This window comes from Crinia signifera, chromosome 3, assembly GCF_055691185.1.
Source record: "Crinia signifera chromosome 3, ASM5569118v1, whole genome shotgun sequence".
NCBI classification, from domain to species: domain Eukaryota; kingdom Metazoa; phylum Chordata; class Amphibia; order Anura; family Myobatrachidae; genus Crinia; species Crinia signifera.
In genome coordinates this window covers 264,460,605-264,481,269 of record NC_139219.1, presented here as the reverse complement: position 1 = coordinate 264,481,269, position 20,665 = coordinate 264,460,605, and the positions used below count along the sequence as shown (strand labels likewise).

At 42.4% G+C, this 20,665-nt stretch overlaps 1 protein-coding gene across 4 annotated transcripts in view; it reads left to right on the top strand.

Annotated features, from left to right (window-relative positions):
• The window catches only part of SLC9A9 (solute carrier family 9 member A9), a 690,054-nt gene that overhangs the window by 17,420 nt on the left and 651,969 nt on the right, over nt 1-20,665 (top strand). For all 4 annotated transcript variants that reach the window (XM_083178000.1, XM_083177999.1, XM_083177998.1 and 1 more), the window contains exons 2-3: nt 11,925-12,127; nt 19,575-19,652. In XM_083178000.1, the coding sequence (XP_083034126.1) occupies nt 11,925-12,127; nt 19,575-19,652 (281 nt within the window). The remainder of the gene's footprint in view (nt 1-11,924; nt 12,128-19,574; nt 19,653-20,665) is intronic.

Sequence of the window (20,665 nt, the reverse complement as noted above, 5' to 3'; positions counted from 1 at the left end):
TCGCCCACGTCACTGGGCTGCCGCTGTCAGCCAATAGGAGCTCGGGCGCGGGATAGGAGAGAAGCACGATGCGCTCCCCTCCCCTCTCCAAGTAAGTTTGTTACTGGGGGCATATGTTTGTGACACTGGGGGGCATATATCTGTGGCACTGGGGGGCATATATCTGTGGCACTGGGGGCATATATCTGTGGCACTGGGGGCATATATCTGTGGCACTGGGGGCATATGTTTGTGACACTGGGGGGCATATATCTGTGGCACTGGGGGGCATATATCTGTGGCACTGGGGGCATATATCTGTGGCACTGGGGGCATATATCTGTGGCACTGGGGGCATATGTTTGTGACACTGGGGGGCATATATCTGTGGCACTGGGGGGCATATATCTGTGGCACTGTGGGCATATATCTGTGGCACTGGGGGCATATATCTGTGGCACTGGGGGCATATGTTTGTGACACTGGGGGGCATATATCTGTGGCACTGGGGGGCATATATCTGTGGCACTGGGGGCATATATCTGTGGCACTGGGGGCATATATCTGTGGCACTGGGGGCATATATCTGTGGCACTGGGGGCATATGTTTGTGACACTGGGGGGCATATATCTGTGGCACTGGGGGGCATATATCTGTGGCACTGGGGGCATATATCTGTGGCACTGGGGGCATATATCTGTGGCACTGGGGGCATATATCTGTGGCACTGTGGGGCATATGTGTGGCACTGTGGGGCATAATTGTGGCACTGTGGGGGCATATATTTGTGGCACTGGGGGCATATGTGTGGCACTGTGGGGGCATATATTTGTGGGACTGTGGGGGCATATATTTGTGTCACTGTGGGGGCATATATTTGTGTCACTGTGGGGGCATATGTGTGGCACTGTGGGGGCATATATGTGGCACTGTGGGGTATATATTTGTGGCGCTGTGGGGGCATATCTGGCACTGTGGGGGCATATTAGTAAACAGCATCGGTTGTGCGGCAGCGGCACATGGGGCATAATGTGTAATGGGCATTACGATGTGGGGAGTATTGTGTAATTGCCATCACAGTGTGTGGTCTAATGGGCATCTTGGTGTGCGGTGTAATGTGTAATTGTCATCACGGTGTGCGGCGTAATATGTAATCGTCATCACAGTGTACGGCGTAATGTGTAATTGGCATCACAGATAAATAGTGTATAATGATTTAAGTAGCCTGTCATTGTGAGGCGTACTAGGTCATTGTGTGGCCTTCAGCCAGCCAACTTAAGTGCGGGAGGACAATAACAATTCCTGCAGCAACCAATGTCTGGTCTTGCAGGTTGCAAAAGTGTGATATAAGGTAATTGTTTTCCTGCTAGACCACGCCTTACATTAAGCCACACCCCTTTTAATATCAAGCCACACCCCCTATTTCGGCGCGCGCCTTCGGCGCGCGAAATTACTATAATACCATGCTATGTATTGGGGGGGGGGGCGCATTTTTATTTCTTCGCCCTGGGAGCTAAATTGTCTAGAAACGGCCCTGCTTTCAGATCTTACATGGCTGATTTATTACTCTTCATAGTTTAACTGAGCTTTAATTGAGCTTCTCAGTTATGTAATTGCAGTTTATTTTTAAATTTGAATGTTGTTTTTAAACCCGTAATTTATTTGAAAATTGTGAATTGATGTAAGCGGCTTTTATTTTATTATGTGACTGTTTGCATGCTCATTTATACATGTTTAGGCATGCGTCATGCATGTGCGTCTATCAGTGATGCATTCTAAAGTCCACGTCATAGTTGCTGTTATTCTCCTGCTTCGCATCAGTTTCCTGCGACGATAGAGACGATGTACACAATTGTTCTTTTGTATAATAAATTGTTGGTGTGAGTATCCTCTGACTAGCTTTGCATATCAACTTTTTGAATTTTTGTACTGCTGTACATGCTGGTCATACTTGTTTGAGGATAAAGTCATGAACATTAGTATTTAATGTGTTGAAAGGTTTACTCGTCCCTGGATATAGGCCCTTATTCAGATCTGATCGCAGCACAAATTTGTTCTCAAAATGGGCAAAACCATGTGCACTGCAGGTGGGGCAGATGTAAAATGTGCAGAGAGAGTTAAATTTGTAAAGAACAAAAATAGGCAGATTGTCCTCTCCACTGGCGCTCTAGTAGGATGGTACCTCCCTTAAATTCGAGGTACGGTCCTCTTCTCCCAATAAAAGTGATTAGCAAGGTGTATTAATAAATACCATACATCCCTCAAAGTACAGTGACGCTCCTCTTCTCCGCCTCTATAGATAGCAATCTGTGTCACCAAGATTTGTGTCCCCTTTGATAGATGGGTGGTCAATTAAGCTCTCCCCAAAAAGGAATACAGAAAATGGCAAAGATAGTATAATACCATTTAATGTACAATCAAACAATACACAGGTGAGACAGATAAAATAAGACAAATGAATGGTAGGATGGCCTGTTATCCGATATAGTGGAGAACGTGGATAACGATCCAGTCCTCAAAGATGGCAAGTATGGATGGCAGTGAACCCGGGATTTTCACTGTCAAACGACCACAACAGCAGGCGCAGGATCCACCCAGTCCAGACAAAATGTCCACAGCAATGAAGTCCCAGCTGGGACCACCCATCTATCAAAGGGGACACAAATCTTGGTGACACAGATTGCTATCTATAGAGGTGGAGAAGAGGAGCGTCACTGTACTTTGAGGGATGTATGGTATTTATTAATACACCTTGCTATCACTTTTATTGGGAGAAGAGGACCGTACCTCGAATTTAAGGGAGGTACCATCCTACTAGAGCGCCAGTGGAGAGGACAATCTGCCTATTTTTGTTCTTTGCGTATTTAATGGTGTTTGGGTCACCATTTTAGTTTGAACTCTCCATAGGCTGCTTTAGCGCACAAACTCATCGACTTTTATTCTTTTGTATACAGAGTTAAATTTGTGTGTGGGTGTGTTGAAACTTAAATCTAAATTGCAGTGTAAAAATAATGCAGCCAGTATTTACCCTGCACAGAAACAAAATAACTCACACAAATCGAACTCTCTCTATAAATGTTACATGCAGTGCGCATGGTTTTGCCCATTTTGAGAACAAATTTGTACTGCGATCAGATCTGAATAAGGGCCATAGTTTTTGGGCTATTTGCAGTCACTTGGATTATTATAGGGCCTCGTTTTAGGATGACTTTCTTGGCATGCTCACTCCAGGGAAGACTGGCAATATTGTTGATTTGTTAATAATCTCACTCTAGGATGATGGACTTTTTGGGAAATGCCATCTAACCATTTAAAGACTGATAAACAACAATTGCTTCCGCTGCAGATGGCTATTTGCAGTCACTTGGATTATTATAGGGCCTCGTTTTGGGATCACTTTCTTGGCATGCTCACTCCAGGGAAGACTGGCAATATTGTTGATTTGTTAATAATCTCACTCTAGGATGATGGACTTTTTTGGAAATGCCATCTAACCATTTAAAGACTGATAAACAACAATTGCTTCCGCTGCAGATGTCTTTTTATCCTTGGCAAATTGTTGAAACGCAAACCTGCAGACTGACCTGTCAAAGGTTCTGCGTTTATATGTCAGTTGACTGGCAGCACCTGGCACTGATTACCTTGCTATTGAATATACTTTTTCATACGTGGCTCGTTTTTATATTGGGTATTTTTGTTGCATAAATAAAGACACCGTTGTAATTTGTTATGGGCTATTTGTCAAGTGAAATTAGATTTAAGCTATATTTTTCCATAAGGTGAGGATGCAATGTTTCTTCACTTGTGAAAACACTGTTTTTAAAAAGGCTATAATTTCTTTTCCATCTGACTGTACATATTTAATTTTTATATTTTCTATTTATTACAATCTGCACATACTGTTTTATTCATGTGCATGATTGCTATGAGATATTTACCAGTCAATAAGAAATGTCTAATCAACTTGATTAACTGAACAATAAGACCAGTCTTTGCTATAACAATGATAAACTATGGAACAATGTATAATTTTACATTTATCTCTTTATTGTTGCTGCTGTATACCTACTGAGGAGAACAATGCATAAGGCCAGTGCTTCTCATACTAACAGGCCAGGTTTTAATGATATCCATTAAAGATTTGTGGCTTAGCTAAAACCTGGACTGTTATACTGCTTTCAGACCGCAAATGCAGGGTCACACCGGAACTTTGAAACGGTTCACTCCCTGTGTGACCCTGCATGTGCGGTCTGTTCAGATTGCAGCAGTGAACCGGCACTATTGCAGGTTTAATGAAGCCATGTGGAGGCACTGTGGAGCATCAGAGCGTCATCGGGGGGCGGGGGTGGAGGCAGAGCTTAGAGCTGGCGCAGCTTTAAGTCAAGTGCGGCCTCCTCCATAGAGTGAACGGGAAACAGGTCACTCGACCCGGCTAACCCGTTCACACTGCACAGCAACATGGCAACGAACCAGTAAGAATCCTTCTTCTTAACCAGTTCAAATTGCCGTGTTGCTCCCGTTTAGCTGTAACCGGTAACCCCTTTCACATTGCAAATTACAGGGTCAAACGAGCATGAACCCAGTAATTTTGTGCGATGTGAAAGGGGTATTAATGTGTCTGAAGCAGCAAGCTTGAAAAACACGGTTAGCCAATTTTTATGCTTTGTCTGTTGTCACAATATATAGTTGGCGTTACTGCTGTGTGCTGTGCTGTGATAGTGAGGAGCTTTTTAATTAACTCCTCTACAGATTTTAGGGCAGTTCTCAAGTCTGTGGAAATTGTATTTTTGAACAGCCTTTTGTCTGGTATAAGAAATATCCTCTTCCTTGTGGTATTTTTTTTACATCTCTTTTTCTTAAATCTTTCTCTGTTAAAACAGTTTATCTGGGAATTGCTAGTAATGATGAGCTCAAAATGTCCCATAATGTTAAACAACTTAAATCTGCTTCGTAACTAGTTACAAAATAAAAATAAAGCCATTATTGATTGCATTTACAGATGTAGCCACGCTCACCTATCCTGTTTGCCCGACATCCTAGCTTCGCTGTCGGGCCATGAGAAATGTCCCATGATGGCGCATTATTGCAAACGTGTGGGAAAACATGTAATTCCACTGCTTATGATTGCTCTACTAATGAATAGTCCAGTACAGTGCCACGGATATATACTGTACAGTATGTGAAGCGCCATCATTATTAACTGGCCACCTTTGCTTCCACTTTTAATTAACTATGCTACGTAATCAGCCCCAGGGACCAGCCAAACTTAGCTCAGCAAGTAAGGGCTAAGCTCGGCAAACATTACCCCACCGAGTGCCTCAGGCAGAAATTGTGTCTATGGGGGAAATTTACTAAGATGTTTATTCTTCTTCACATGTGATGTTGCTATGGGCAACCAGATCCTGTCTATTATCTTCTAGAGGGTGCTAAATAAATAAGAAGTAGTTTCTGATTGGTTGCCCGTATCAACACCACATGTGAAGTAGAACACACATCTTAGTAAATTTCCCCCTATGTATCATAAACAAAAAATGTTGGTGATCGAGACTACTAGACTTTACTGTAGCAGCACTGCCTGTACATTGGATACAGTATTTAATACTTTGCATACTCCTCTACAACAGTGCTTTGGTCTACACAGCGGCTAGTGCAGAAGCTGAGAGCTGCTGGCCATGCCCCCAGCCTCTCTGAATAGATGCTGTGCGCATGTGCACACTGTCTATTCACCGCAGGACACTGCCAACCCTAGGTGGGATGTAGGACAGCCCCCTAAAATGCACTATGCTACACACCGCAATGCCCCTGACACATGTTTCTGCACACAATGTCCCACATTAAGGCTTCTAATAAAATAAAATGTAAACTACCTGCTTATTGCCAGGGGTCAATGCTTGCTGCCAGGGGTTAATTTTTGTTGCCAGGTTTTCATTTCCATTGCCAGGGGTTAATGCTTGTTGCCAAGGGGACTTTGAGCTTTCCCCGCTCCATCTTGCCCCCTCCACTATGCCCATCTTTTCACATGAGCATAGTGGGCAGTTTTACCATAATAAATTCCTCCATAAAAAAAATAATCGCAGCTGGTTGCTGCAGCATTCAGAGCTCAGCTCCATCATCCCCCTGCTGGCTTAAGGAGTTCTCCATTTTCTTCCACCACTCTAGAAGTCATATTTGACTTCTCGCCTCTGACAGAGAGCACAGCGCTGCAGCGTTACCCCGAAGTGCAGGGAGCGCTTAGCGCAGTGATTCCTGTCCGACGCTAAAGGTCAAATATGACTTCTAACGCCTGTCTCCGCCGGAGTGCAGGCCAAGGCAGCAGGGGAAAGCGGCGGCAGCAGCGGGCGGACTGTGCACAGAGCAGTGGTCGAGCCACCTGTTTTGCTCAGGCTAGCTACCGGTAGCTCGAGAGCGACGGGTTGGCGACCACTGCTCTAGTGCAACAAAATAACACTGGTATCTATCTATCTCTGTAGATCTAGATATCTATATAGGTGTTCGGACACCTGCACAGCTAGCAAAACATGAAACCACTGATTAACATTGTCTCAAAAAACACTTGTCCGTTGAAATCTTGGACCGCTGCTCCCCTCAGCTCTTCCTGATTCCCGCAGGCTTCTAGCAACTCCATCTACAACATAATAGAGGGGGCGCCTGATAGTGTGGAATAATTTTTATTAAAAAGCATCATTTAAAACCATAAAATAATTCAGGTATAGCACCCGTACCAAAGTATACGTCAGGTGTGGGCTGGATCCCACAAGATTTAGATACAGAATCACACCGGCAAAGCTGCATGCATGTATCCCTGCAGGATGTCACTCACAAGACCTTTCATGACCAGGTGATTTTAAAAACTTTTTTAAAATAATATATAATATATTTAAAACTTACATTGGGCACTGCCAGACAGTTAAAAATCTCTCAACGCATATTTTAAAGCTTCTCCTTTTTAATAGATATACTATAGCCGCTTAGCTATGGAGGTGCCTCTGTATGTAAATCCGCTGGCGGGTCCTGGAGTTTAAAGGAGAGCACAGGCGAAACGCATATGGGCGTGGCCAGTGTGACGTGATTCTACTGCCACAGACGGAGTTGACAGAGCTGTGTGTAACTCTGGGGCGGGAAGGGAGAAAGGTCTTGTGAGTGATATCCTGCAGGGATACATGTATGCAGCTTTGCCAGTGTGATTCTGTATCTAAATCTCGTGGTATCCAGCCCACACTTGATGTATACTTTGGTACAGGTGCTACACCTGAATTATTTTATGGCCTTAAACATTGCTTGGTACTCTTTACCTAGCACGGCGCCCACGATCTCCATCGCGGGCGTCGTGGGTAAAGAAATCGTGGGGATCGCGGGCATCGCGGTCAGTACATTAACGGCCGCAACGCGATGCCCGCGATCCCCACGATTTCACATAGGGTTCAATGTTAAATTTAGTGCTGCCCGCGATTTTAGATTCAATGCTTCAATGGCCGCGATTTGGCCATAGGAATCAATGTTAAATGGGCCACAGAGCCCAAATAGGCACAATTAACACTTAAATGTCCCCCCAAATTTGTAACGCCACCCCACGATCCACACCAACCCGAAGCGTGGCGAGCGCAGCGAGCCCGTGAGGGGCGGCGGTACGCGTCCTCCGACATTTTCATACCCCCACTATCCACGTCGGCGTGGAGTTGAGAACAGAATAGTGTGGCGAGCGCAGCGAGCCACCGAGCCCGAAGCGTGGCGAGCGCAGCGTGCCCCGCGAGGGGACGCGGATACCTTCACAGGTAAACGTGGCCCTACGCGGGCTTCACAGGTATCCGCGTCCCCTCGCGGGGCACGCTGCGCTCGCCACGCTTCGGGCTCGGTGGCTCGCTGCGCTCGCCACACTATTCTATTCTCAACTCCACGCCGACGTGGATAGTGGGGGTATGAAAAGGTCGGAGGACACGTACCGCCGCCCCTCGCGGGCAAGCTGCGCTCGCCACGCATCGGGTTGGCGTGGATCGTGGGGTGGCGTTACAAATTTGGGGGGACATTTAAGTGTTAATTGTGCCTATTTGGGCTCTGTGGCCCATTTAACATTAATTCCTATGGCCAAATCGCGGCCATTGAAGCATTGAATGTAAAATCGCGGCCAGCACTAAATTTAACATTGAACCCTATGGGAAATCGTGGGGATCGCGGGCATCGCGTTGCGGCCGTTAATGTACTGCCCGCGATGCCCGCGATCCCCACGATGGGCGCCGTGCTAGGTAAAGAGTACCCATTGCTTTTAATAAAAACGATACTGCACTATGGGGCTCCCCCTCTGTTATGTTGTAGATATATATACATTTATATGAGTCACACCATACGATACAACCTGCATTGTTGGGTTTAATATGCGTCATTATACCAATTCCTTTGGGAAATAAATACAAATCTAACTTACTTAGTATGTGGCTACAGTGCGAATAACATTCTAAACTTAAGGGAAAAATCCAAAAGTCCGGAAATTGCTGCCCGTGGTGGAGCGTCTGTCACGTCTTGTGGTGCAAGAAAGAGAAGTGTATGAGGACCCATCTGTACGATAATTGAAGATGCCACTGATGGACTTGTGCAATGTCTTTTTATACGTTCTGTGCTCTCATTAAGTTTATTTCTGTTATTTTCTAGCCGCCGATGTTATTTACTAGAGATAATGTCACTGTTTATGTTCCATCTCCTGACACATGTTGGGAAAGCTAATGAGGGCCTTCATGATTGCTTCCACAATGCAGGGCTCCGTAGCATTTCCAGCTGACTGGTTATTTATACACTCCGCATTGGTAACAATTTATGTGATGTACTCATTCCCAAACTCTTTTGCGAACATACATTACTGGAGTCACATGTATTTACCCACCTTATTATGCCTGGCTACCTTTCTTCGCTCTAAATCTCTACACAAGTCAACATCTCCTCTTTAAATTGTCATATTAAAGGGTCTGGACCGGAGCCAGGTGGCTGAGAGATCCGTACCAGAGAGCAGCAGGAGAAATCTTTAGCTGAGCTAAGTGACTGTGGCAGCAGGGCTGCTCAATTCTCCACAATTATCAGTTCACAGTGTCATATCTCATTTGTGACCTGATTGGAAATTGAACATATTATGTAACAGAATTGTTCCTGTCTAGCTGCAGATAAGAAAACAAGGAGCATGTTATTAGCACTTTCATTTTTACACAGCGTGTCGATTTTTATAGAAAAAAAGAAACAAGGACGGATCGTGTAGAGGAAAACGTGTAAAGGAAGTTGGCTGCACTCAGCAGTCACAGACCATTGTCGGGAGTGTAGTTACATCAGACAAGTGTGGTCCAGAATATGGGTCTCAAGTAATCTAAACTGCATTAGAGGTATCTAGGTTTGAGACCACAATCAAGACAGTCCATAGAAAGGTACTGGCACACATGGCTTCTATAAATACAATAAAGTACAATGTGAATTACATGTTACAATTAGTGGATATCGCCCTTGGCCTGGGTACATGTGATGCCCCTTTCAGACCACACTTTTTACCTGTTATTTTGCCGTTTTTTTGCCATTTTAAAATGGTAATTTGTGATGACAATGCAGATAGGGCAGCAAGGACTGTAGTGGTTAGCATTACTGCCTCTCAGCACTGAGGTCATGGGTTCAATTCCCATCATGGCCCTAATTGTGAGGAGTTTATATATTCTCTCAGTGCTTTCAAGGGGTTTCCTCCTGGTTTTCTTTCACAATCCAAAAATATTCTAGGCAGTTACTTGGCTCCCAAAATAAATTATCCCTACAATGAATGCATTTGCGTAGAATACATGTGGAAAGGGAACATGGATAATAAGCTCCAGTGGGGCAGGGCCTGATGTATACACTTTATTTTTAAAGTGCTGTGGAATATGTGTGCGCTATATAAATGGGATGCAGTCAAAATCCCAACAGGGTCAAAATCCAGAATGGGTCAAAATACCGACAAGGACAAAATATCCCGACAGGGTCAAAATCCCGACATATAGAATGTACAGGTGAAACAGTCTACATGACTTTCAGTCGACAGGTGCGAGGTCGACATGGGTTTTTTCTCTGTTTTTTGAACCGACATGTGCCGACAGGCGGTATTTCATGCCCTACCATCCACTAGGGCATGGTGGGAGAATAAAATAGTGTGCCGAGCTCAGGGAGGCACCGTGCCCAAAGCATTGCGAGCGATGCGAGGGGCTGGGGTTCACTTCCAACGGTGTCCATGTCGACTGTGTCGACATTCGGGTAAAAAAACAGTGAAAAACCCTTGTCGACCTCGCACCTGTCGACTGAAAGTCATGTAGACTGTTTCACCTGTACATTCTATATGTCGGGATTTTGACCCTGTCGGGATTTTAACTGTCGGGATTTTAACTGTCGGGATTTTAACTGTCGGGATTTTAACTGTCGGGATTTTAACTGTCGGGATTTTAACTGTCAGGATTTTAACTGTCTGGATTTTGTCCATGTCGGGATTTTGTCCATGTCGGGATTTTGTCCATGTCGGGATTTTGTCCATGTCGGGATTTTGTCCATGTCGGGATTTTGTCCATGTCGGGATTCTGTCCTTGTCGGTATTTTGACCCTGTCGGGATTTTGACCGTCGGGATTTCATACCCAATCCATATAAATAACTGGTCATTATTAATTACATCTGGAAAAATTCTGCCCAATTCCTAAATCCGTAAACCTATTAAGCCATTTTCTAGTTTGGTCTCATCTCTTACATATTGTATTTGTCTGTTTTGTTCGGTATGCATTCGGACACTATTGGACCGATTAGGTCCAGAGTAGGTTCACTGCCACTAAGACCCCAATCCTGACACTGTGGGGGTCCCTGGGGCCAAAAAGGGGTCCAGCCTGTACGCATATTGGAGCAGGAATCAATATATGGCAAATTTGCATAACATAGGGCAGGGTAGAGGGCATGGGGGTTGAGAAACAACGTGTGGAGAGAACCAGGAGCTGACTCATTAGAGGTCTATGTGGGCACACCATGGGCATGGGGAGCATGTCCAGGGCCTTCTGCTGGATGGATTTGGATGAGAACTTCTGATGACACTAGGCAGCCTCTTCCGGGTCTGTTGGAAGAGCTGCCAAGCTTAAAACAAGAGAAGGATAATGTTCAACTAATGCTAATGTCACTTCCACACTTCCACACCAGAGCAGGTCCAGGTACCTCAGCTACTTATCTAAATATTATGAACTAGCCCAATTCCTATACAGACTAGAGCAGGATATATTAGCGGGATGCAGTTCCAATCCCGGCGTTCAGAATCCCGACGCCGGAATCCCGACCGCCGAAATGCCGACACATTCTCCCTCCGTGGGTGTCCACGACACCCCTGGAGGGAGAATAAATTAGTGTGCCGAGCGTAGCGAGGCTCCGGGCCCGCTGCGTGGCGAGCGCAGCGAGCCCGCAAGGGGGGGCCATCCACGTCCCCCCCCTTGTCGGCATTTCGGCTGTCGGGATTCCGGCGTCGGGATTCTGAATGCCGGGATCCCGACCGCCGGGATTCAATACTGAATCCATATTAGCATACCATTATGATTGGAATGAATACAATTTTGTATAATTCACTTGCTCAACAGACCCTAACAATCCAGTGCCTTAGTATTCATCCTCCAGTGTAATATTTTAGTCACAAGAGTATTTAGGACAGTCTTTATTAACCCTTTTGAGTGACAAGGGAATTTGTCAAAATATTTGTGAAAATTGGCAAAGAATAATTTGTATTCATCATAATGACCTGTAATGTTTACCTTTTATATAGGAAATATAATCTTTTTATACAAAACATTATTATTTGAATTTATATAACAAATGTGAGCGACGCTGGCGTTTTGAGCGGATATTTTTTGCGCGTCTCCGACAGAGTTGTTGGCACTCAAATGGTTATTAATAGATGGAAATAAAGGATTCTACTCCTTTTCTTTGCAGGTTTGGTAATGGGACTAATAATCCGCTATGCCACCAAATCATATGAGCTGGAGAGCGGAGCTGTTTATGACTGTGAGAGCCTGAAGAGCAACCCTGTTGTGCTGCTTCTTAATGTCACAGACCATGTTTACCAGTATGAGTACCGGGGAGAAGTCAGCAAGCACAATGTCCACAACGACCAGGGAAATGCCATGCTACAAAAGGTAACGCGTCTAACATGAGGTGAACCTCTTATCTAGATGCCATTTGCGTTTATCAAGTCATTTCACTGTTCCATCATACAACACATTTGTAAAGTGGCTGAGGTCACACAATTGGTTGGTGCCTGTTTACCAAGACATATGATTGGGGTGAGTGTGATAGGCATTTCATTGCAAAGTGTGTGAATGTGCTTCTAACTTGTATATACTGTATACATTATGATTTCTCCTCAGGTAATTGTTATCAGGTAGTGGTCAGGATGCTGGTTCCCCTACCAAGATATAATCCTAAATCATATAAAGGTTCACTGGTGTGTGTGTTTAAAAATAGATTTTAATATTGTAAGCTTGAGAGCAGGACTCTTTGTCTGTCTCACTGTTATTATTCTTTTATTACTGTTTTGGTCACAATTGTAAAGCGGTATGGAATATTCTGGTGTTCTATGTAACTTTAAAATTATAAAATTTGAAAATAATAACTGTAAAAGCTGAGAACAAGCACCTATTATTGTGCACATTGTTGTATGACCATTCCACTCATGTATGCAAAGTCAATGGCTGACCATATTTTCCAGATTGTTCCTTTCAACTATAATAAATTATGAGTGATTTTTTTTTTAAGCAAATCTATTCCCCCCCCTCTGGCCCAGTATGCATTGTTAAGCGAATTGCTCAAAAACAATGATACTGGCTTCCTGATCGCACAGCGTGTGGTTAGTTTATTAGTGTATATACAGAAAGAATAGTTCTTCCTGTCTTTCGTTGTTTGTCAAAGTGAAAAACACACATGAAGTGATGCCACATTCATCTCATTCATTCACGTACAAGCTTATGGGCCAGATGTACTAAGCTTGAAAGTGATTAAATAGAGAGTGATAAAATAGAGAGTGCCAGCCAATCAGCTGCTAACTGTCATGTTACAGGCTGTCTTTGAAAAAGAGCTGATTGGTTGGTGGCTTATCATTTTTTTAAGGCTTAGTACATCTTCTACTATGTGTGATGTACCACTAGGGCCTGAGAGTGTGTGATCATAGTATCTGTACCTAAAGATATTAGTGCAGACTTATTAAGCCTGGAGAAGTGATAAAGTAAAAGATGATAATGCAGCAGCCAATAGCATCGTAACTGTTTTTCAGAACCCAGGCTGTAACTTGACAACTAGGAGCTGATTGGCTGGTGTGCTATCACCTTCCACATTATAACTTCACCAGGCTTAATACATCTGCCCCATCTGTGTGAGCAGGCTGATACAGTATATAGGGAATAGCACTGGGGAGCTAGCAAGTACTGTACAAATAGGGTTACAAGGCAGCTTCTCCCCGGACTGGCCCTGAAAGCGCTCAGCACACAACACTGTGTAGTGCTGTGTGCTGAGCGATCTTGCATCACTCAAATTGCTACACAAAATCTCCTTAAGTGTAATTAGTATAGTAATCCATCATTGGTGCCCTTAGAAAGAACAATGTGAATGTGTAGCAATGAGATAATATAAAACCATCTTATCTGGTAGTCTTTACTGTTATATGGACCCCTGTATATTTCTTTCAAGGGAATCTGAATTCTTAGGTTTCTCAGAAAACAAAAGGAAACCAGGATGAGCAGCAAGAATATAGGGTAGCAGAAAACAATGTATTTCAACTGTAGATTGAAAAAAAGAAAAGAAAATAGAAATAAATAAATAAAATCTTTTTTTTTTTTTATGTATTTTATAAAGGAACAAAAACTAAACCATAAATCACCTCCTTCTGCATAACGCCCATAAATCAAAATAAATGATTACCTTGACTATAATATCACATGAAAGCCCTTTTTATAACCTTTGTTAGAGAAATGCTGGTTTCTGTGGGACTATGTGGAATTTAATAATTCCTAATAATACTAATACATGACCTATATAACAAATACTCTAAACTGGAAAGTAAATAATGAATGATCTGAAATTGATCAAAGTATTGGAACATTCTATTTAAATGTTATCAATACATAAAATATAATGTATACTGTAAGTGTGGATGTAGCCTTCTACTGTGATTCAGTCCTCTATAGACTAAAGCACTAGGCGATTCACATGCAGTTTGAGCTCTTTCCATGTGATTGCGTTGACCAATTGCATGAAAAGTGTACAATTGCATTTGATTGACATTAGGTCCAGTTCGATGCACGGTCCCGTGCGCATCACACTGAAGCCTGCAAGTCACACCGACTTCAGAAGCGATCTGTTGGATCGCATCGAGCCAGGCAGGGTCGGCTGGGATATATCCTATACAAAAGGAGATTATGCAGGTCCTAGGATGCTCAAGGGGGGACTGCGTGCCACTTCTCTGAGGGGAGAAATCGCACAAGTGTATGCCCAGCTTAATGGGCAGCTGGCCAAAATTAGCAATATCCAGTTTCTAAAAAAAAATGCAACAAACAGACACTGCTCATCCCATTTGGACTTTTGCATGAATGGCCAATTTGGTTACTGATCCTGTTGCTGGGCAATTATGAGTCTTTGTGTGGTCAGAAGATCTGTACACATGGGCTGATAGTGGTCATCATCTTTCAGCTGGATTTACTAACCTGTCCTATAATGACCTGTTTGAATTAGATTTTTTACGTCAAGTTTATTTTGGATCCATGAGCTTTGCCAGGGATAGCCTCATCCGAGTTATGGGTGCTATATGGAATTTTTTGTTTGGATTTTTTCCAAAATCGTCTCCCTAATCTTTATTTTTTTTTGCCTTGTTTTGTTCTTAAAATTATATTGCAAAAAAGTTATGTACCATTAGGGAAGACTGAAGTTTGTTTGCACAGAACCATACTTCTAACTAACAGTTTAAATAGATTGGATAAATACTTTTTCAACAAAGGGGTAGATGTAATAATGCTTCTAAAATTGCAACCAATTGGAGTCTAGTTATCATTTCTCTATTGCATCCTAGAACATGATAGACCTAATCGTATTGATTGGTATGGACAACACCATCAGTTTATAATCTTTAGTAAATCTGCACCCCAAAAAAGATAGGTGGTGTTAGGTAGACAAATGTGTTTACCAATAGGTAAAACAGGCACCTCGGGTAGGATGTTGTGCTAAGCTGCTTACACAAGGGAAGGTCAATTCCCTATTGAAATAAAACAGGAAGAAAAGGGGGAAGGTGTAGCGCTGCTAATAATGATCAATTGGGTATTACAATTAAAATAAATTTAATAATACAGTACTATTGTCTAAATAGTTTTTTTGGACGGGTTAATGGCATAAAATGAAAAGTACAGAAATAAGATGGTGCACTTCAAACAAATTTATATTATTATAATAAGGTAACTTTTGTAAAAGTTGTCAGATGACAACGAAACGCATCAGGTAACGTCACTTAACTTTCGATTCCTTTGGATGGACTGCCCGAATTGGACCAGCTCCTTTAATTAATATCCCCATTGGTTGTGGGCCAACTCTGTTTTGCAATACAGCCTTTTTGGGATACCACCACTTGCTTATTCTCTGACTGCTCCTTCACATGGACTGTGAAGCCGTCTCTTAAGACTAAGACTAAAATATTCCTCAACAGCGGAAAACCAAGTCAGGTCTATGGATACCCATGCTGCTTAGTTTTCAGCTCGAATGGACTAACCTGTGGATCAGCTGAACTTCCACCAAGGGAGCACTATAGGAACAAGCAGGACTTGACCATAAGTATACCCGTTTCCTTATAAGAGCTTATTTGTAATCATTTTAATTTGTTTGAAGTGCAGTATCTTATTTTTGCACTTTTCATTTTATGCTATTAATGCATCAAAAAAAACCACATGAGACAATAGTACTGTATTAATACATTTATTGTAATTGTAATACCCAATTGATCATTATTAATAGCTCTCCACCTTCAGGTGGTGTTAGGTGCAGTGAATCCCAAATAGACTCCAAAGTTAAAATCGCTATTTTGGTGTTGTTCAGACAGTCTTCTACAGGGTAATTATTAGGTAAACTGTTGTACTGCTTCCATAATCTCTCCATCCGGGTGAGTAATTTGTTTTCCGAATGAAGTCAGTTTCCAGAAATTGCTCAAGCATATATTAGCAGTTTTTCACTTTTAAGATTATTAAAGCACCTCGATTTAGATTCGTTTTTACTTTTCTTCTCTCAATGTTTTGGACTTGAGCAGAGGATGAAATTGGGCACCTGATGCTCCATTGTGTCTACTACAGCCAGCCCGCAGCATTACCTTAATTAACTAACCGTACTGGAGAACGGCCGATCATGCTTTCCAAATGTAGTCACCTCCTATAAATAGAATATAAAATAAAGACGTGCAAAATGACTAAATAAAAAGGTTTACGTAGACAATGGATGAACAAGTGAATAATCCATAAATGACTTGGTGATCCATATACCAATCCGTCATTGTCACATTTGTCAGCATATTTATACTGGTGACTAATTCAGTTGTGAATTTCAGTTCGAATTTCTTGAGGATGTACTGAGACTTTACATCTACTGTGTTCATTTAAATGTTTCTCATATTAGTTCTTCTTTTTTACAGCTACAGTAGATTTATTTCTCACACTGTCTCTTCCCATCTTCCCATCTTCAGGTAACACATTCTCACCATGGGCCACATAAATAACCACTGCAGACCTTATTTCATTAATATCTGATCACACAAGGGCTGGACTCTATATATTGTATAAACAGCATTTTTCTGTGAACAGTGCAGAATGAATATGTTACTCATACTGTACTGCTTATCTGATTTAATTGCCGAAGTTGCTGGCTGAGCGATAGACTGGAGCTTCAGGAAATACTGACCCGATGAAGCATGTGCAGCATATAATATTGGCCTATCATAGCAAAAGAAGATTGCTGAAACATCACTTCCTGTTTTTCCTCATTGAGGCTCCATAGTAGAAATTCTTAGCTGACAGGACTCTGCTGAGTAGATAATGCTGGAAGTAATGGGCTGCCATTTCCGTTACAGTAAAATGAGTTCATAGGAAAGAAGGCCAAATGTGACATTACAGTCATAGCTAAATGTTTTGTAATTGTCTTTTTAAGGTTTGTTATGTTAATAAAATGAATATTTGCCAGAAGAATTTTAACAAAGTTATACTTCCAAATTATTTCTAACCTACTTAACAGTGAAGCATATTGTCCCCCATACTGCCTTTTGCACTAAGGTACCGATTCAATTTAGCTCGCTGGGCTGCATTTTTCGCAGCCCTGCCGATTATTGAATGCATGCGTACAGTCCACAGTACACATGCATGAGTCATTCATCCTAAGGGAGCCTGCTATGGCTAGCCATCACAGGTTGTCAGCAGGGTGATTGACAGGCTGCGGGCATTTGGGGGCAGAAACGCAGCATTTTTCAGGATTGTCCCAGAAAACACAGGCATCACCAGCTGTTGGGAGGGAGGGCCACTGACTTCATCAGTGGCCTTCTTCTCCCCATGGCCATTGCAGCACTGAGTAAGTCTAGACAGTGGGAAAATCACTCAATGATTTCCCCCCTGTGTGCATGCATTCATAGCTGTGTACAGGGCAGGGGGGAATGCAGATGGTGGGGCGGTCAGGTCTGAATCGAGACCCAAATCTCTGTAGAAAGTACATTGAGGGGGGTATGCAATCCCGGATCACAACTGTCGGTTTGTCCCAATAGCCGTGATCGTGGCCTGTTTGCATTTTATTTGACAGCAAATCGGCAGGTGGTATTCAATGTCCTGCCTTCCGATCGGCAGAAAGGTGGCGTGGCAACCAGAAACAGCTGTGGATCTTCGAGAACCGGCCGTGAGCTCGACAATCCACAGCCGTTCTCGGTAGAAAGGGCCCGACAGCTTCGTTCTGCCGAGATGCCTCTTCAGTGCTGTCGGGAAAGACAGCATTGAATAGGCACCCGTTGCTATTTTGCCTATTTTGCATAGCCTCCTGAGTGGTAAATTTACTCAAGCTTCAAAATTTAGAAGCTGTGATGTTGCCCATAGCAACCAATAGAATTCTAGCTATGATTTCTCTATTGCATCCTAGAAAATGATAGACAGAATAGGATTGGTTGATTTGGGCAACATTACCTTTTTTCACTTTTAGATGCTTTAATAAAGTTACCCCTAAGTGTGCATGTTTTATTAATACCATATGATTTTTGAATAAAAAGGGGTGGAAGGAACGAGGGTGCTGCCTAAAGGATGCACTTGGGGTACCCTTCAAGGCCCCAAAGGTATATATGCAAAAAGGTGGGTGGTAAAACTTTTAGGCGCTCCCCTGTCCTTTACCGATAATGGTGAGGTGATAGTGAGAGATATGACTCAAGGTGATCAGAAAAATATTGAACTAAAACTTAACCAAATAAAACAAACAAGAACAAAAATACGTCTCTGTGAATAGGATCCTCCAGTGGCTAGTTCCCGTCAAAAGGGTGTCTCTTCTTCTATATGGACTCCATGTAATGTGGTGTTCGTATGCACATGGAGAGATAAAGAGCCAACCACTACACAGGTTATTAGTCGTAATGCAGCATACCGAAACTCACAAATCAAGGCTAAGTCTAAACACATCAAGGTTTCTTTAACATAATAAAGTGCACCCGTACTTACAGTGTTTGGAGGAATGTCAATCCTACAAGGGTATCTTTTCTTAAAATCATACATTTATTAAATATCCATAAAATGTTCAGAGTACATGTATGTGGGTAAAGAAAACAAAGTTCATGTGTATTACCCACTACACATTGGTTGTCGCTTTATCTCCCCATGTGCACACTAACACCACATCATATGGAGTCCGTAAAAGGAGAAGAGACACCATTTCGACGGCAATTAGCCACTGGATGATCCCATCCACAGAGACATATAATTTTGTTTTATTTTGTTTTAGTTTTATTTCAATATTTTTCTGGTCACCTTGAGTCACATCTCCCACGATCACCTAACCATCATTGGTAGATGATATAAGGGGAGTGCCTATAAGTTTTTACCACCCTCATTTTACCATATGATTCTTACCTTTCAAGTTCTGTGCTTTAATACCAAGATCTGATTACATCTATAGCGGGCTAAAATTCAAAGTGATGTGCAGCCATGATGTTTGGCTGCATAGATCACCACTTTTGGTAAGGAGATTTGGTCTATTTGTGAGAGAATGTACATTACTGGGGAGTGCCTTCATGGGGTACATGGCAGACAACGTAATGACACCCCAAGACTACAATGAGTAACAAGTCCCTGCTCAGAGAAGAAGTCCAGTGCACCTGCCTACTACTGTACGACTCTCTCATGAGCATCTATTGTTGGTTAGGTTTAGAACTGTGGCCTATTATTTAAGACCTGGATAATTCTATCTCTACCAGTCTCAGGGGCTTCCACAGTTTACTTCCAGCTTGTTAAGTGTCATATAATGTAATTTCCAATATGTCAATATGTGTTTATTTCATGTCTGCCTTATAACCTATGCCATGTTTGTGATTTTCCATTTCAGATGACCTTTGACCCAGAGGTTTTCTTTAATGTACTTCTGCCCCCAATAATCTTTCATGCTGGATACAGTCTAAAAAAGGTAACCTTGTCATTCGGAAAATGAGTGGCTCTATGTCTTCAGTCATAATTAGTACTTCTTATAATAATTTGCCATTTCTATAGAATATATTTGGTTAACCTCTTCTTTACGCCAGTAAATCATTTGCAGTAAAACCAACTTACTACTCAGCAGCAGAGACAGATGTGCCAGTACAGTGTTTCCAAAATGAGATTTACAAAGCCCTTTTATAGTGAAAGGTTTAGGGATACCATATTTCAGCACAGATTGTTTAATTATAATGACTGGGGTACGAATTAAGAAATCTGTGCTCAAGCATCTGTAATGCCAGCACTGTCGTGGGGCTTTGAAGATCGAACTTGGTAAACACTGTGTTAGAACAGATGTTTAGACTAAGATATTGGTGTGCATTGTTTTTTTAGGTTGGTCAGTGTGGTTTTGGCATATTATGTCGATGATGACCTTGTTAACAAGCTCATCATGTTGTCATTGAGCATGTCACCAATCCACTTCAGTATCCCTAACCTCAACCCATCACCAACCTCTAAACAAGGCTGTCTATAAGATGGCAAATCATTTTCAAGATTGGCTTACTGGCCTTCAAAGCTCTACATGACCAGGGCCCAAGGTACCTGAAGCAGCATCTGATCCCTTATTGTCCCATTCGATTACTGTGATCGGTTGATGAAGGACCACTAACCGTAATTTCCCGGAATTCATCTAGGGGGTTGAGCTTTCAGCGCTGTGGCTCCAACTCTATGGAACTCACTTCCCTGCTCAGTTTGAGAAGCTTCCACTCCTGAAACATTCAAAAAATAGACTCAAGACTTTCCTGTTCACCCAAGCATTTCACTAATGTCCCTTGTTAAGTTTGTTTTGTATTTTTGTGCTGTAAAAGGTTAATGCATGCACTTTGAGTCCTATTAGGAGAAAAGTGGTATATAAATAACATTATTATTATTATTATTATTATTATTATTATTATTATTATAAACCTAACCCTAATGATTAAATTTCACTAAATTGACATGTCA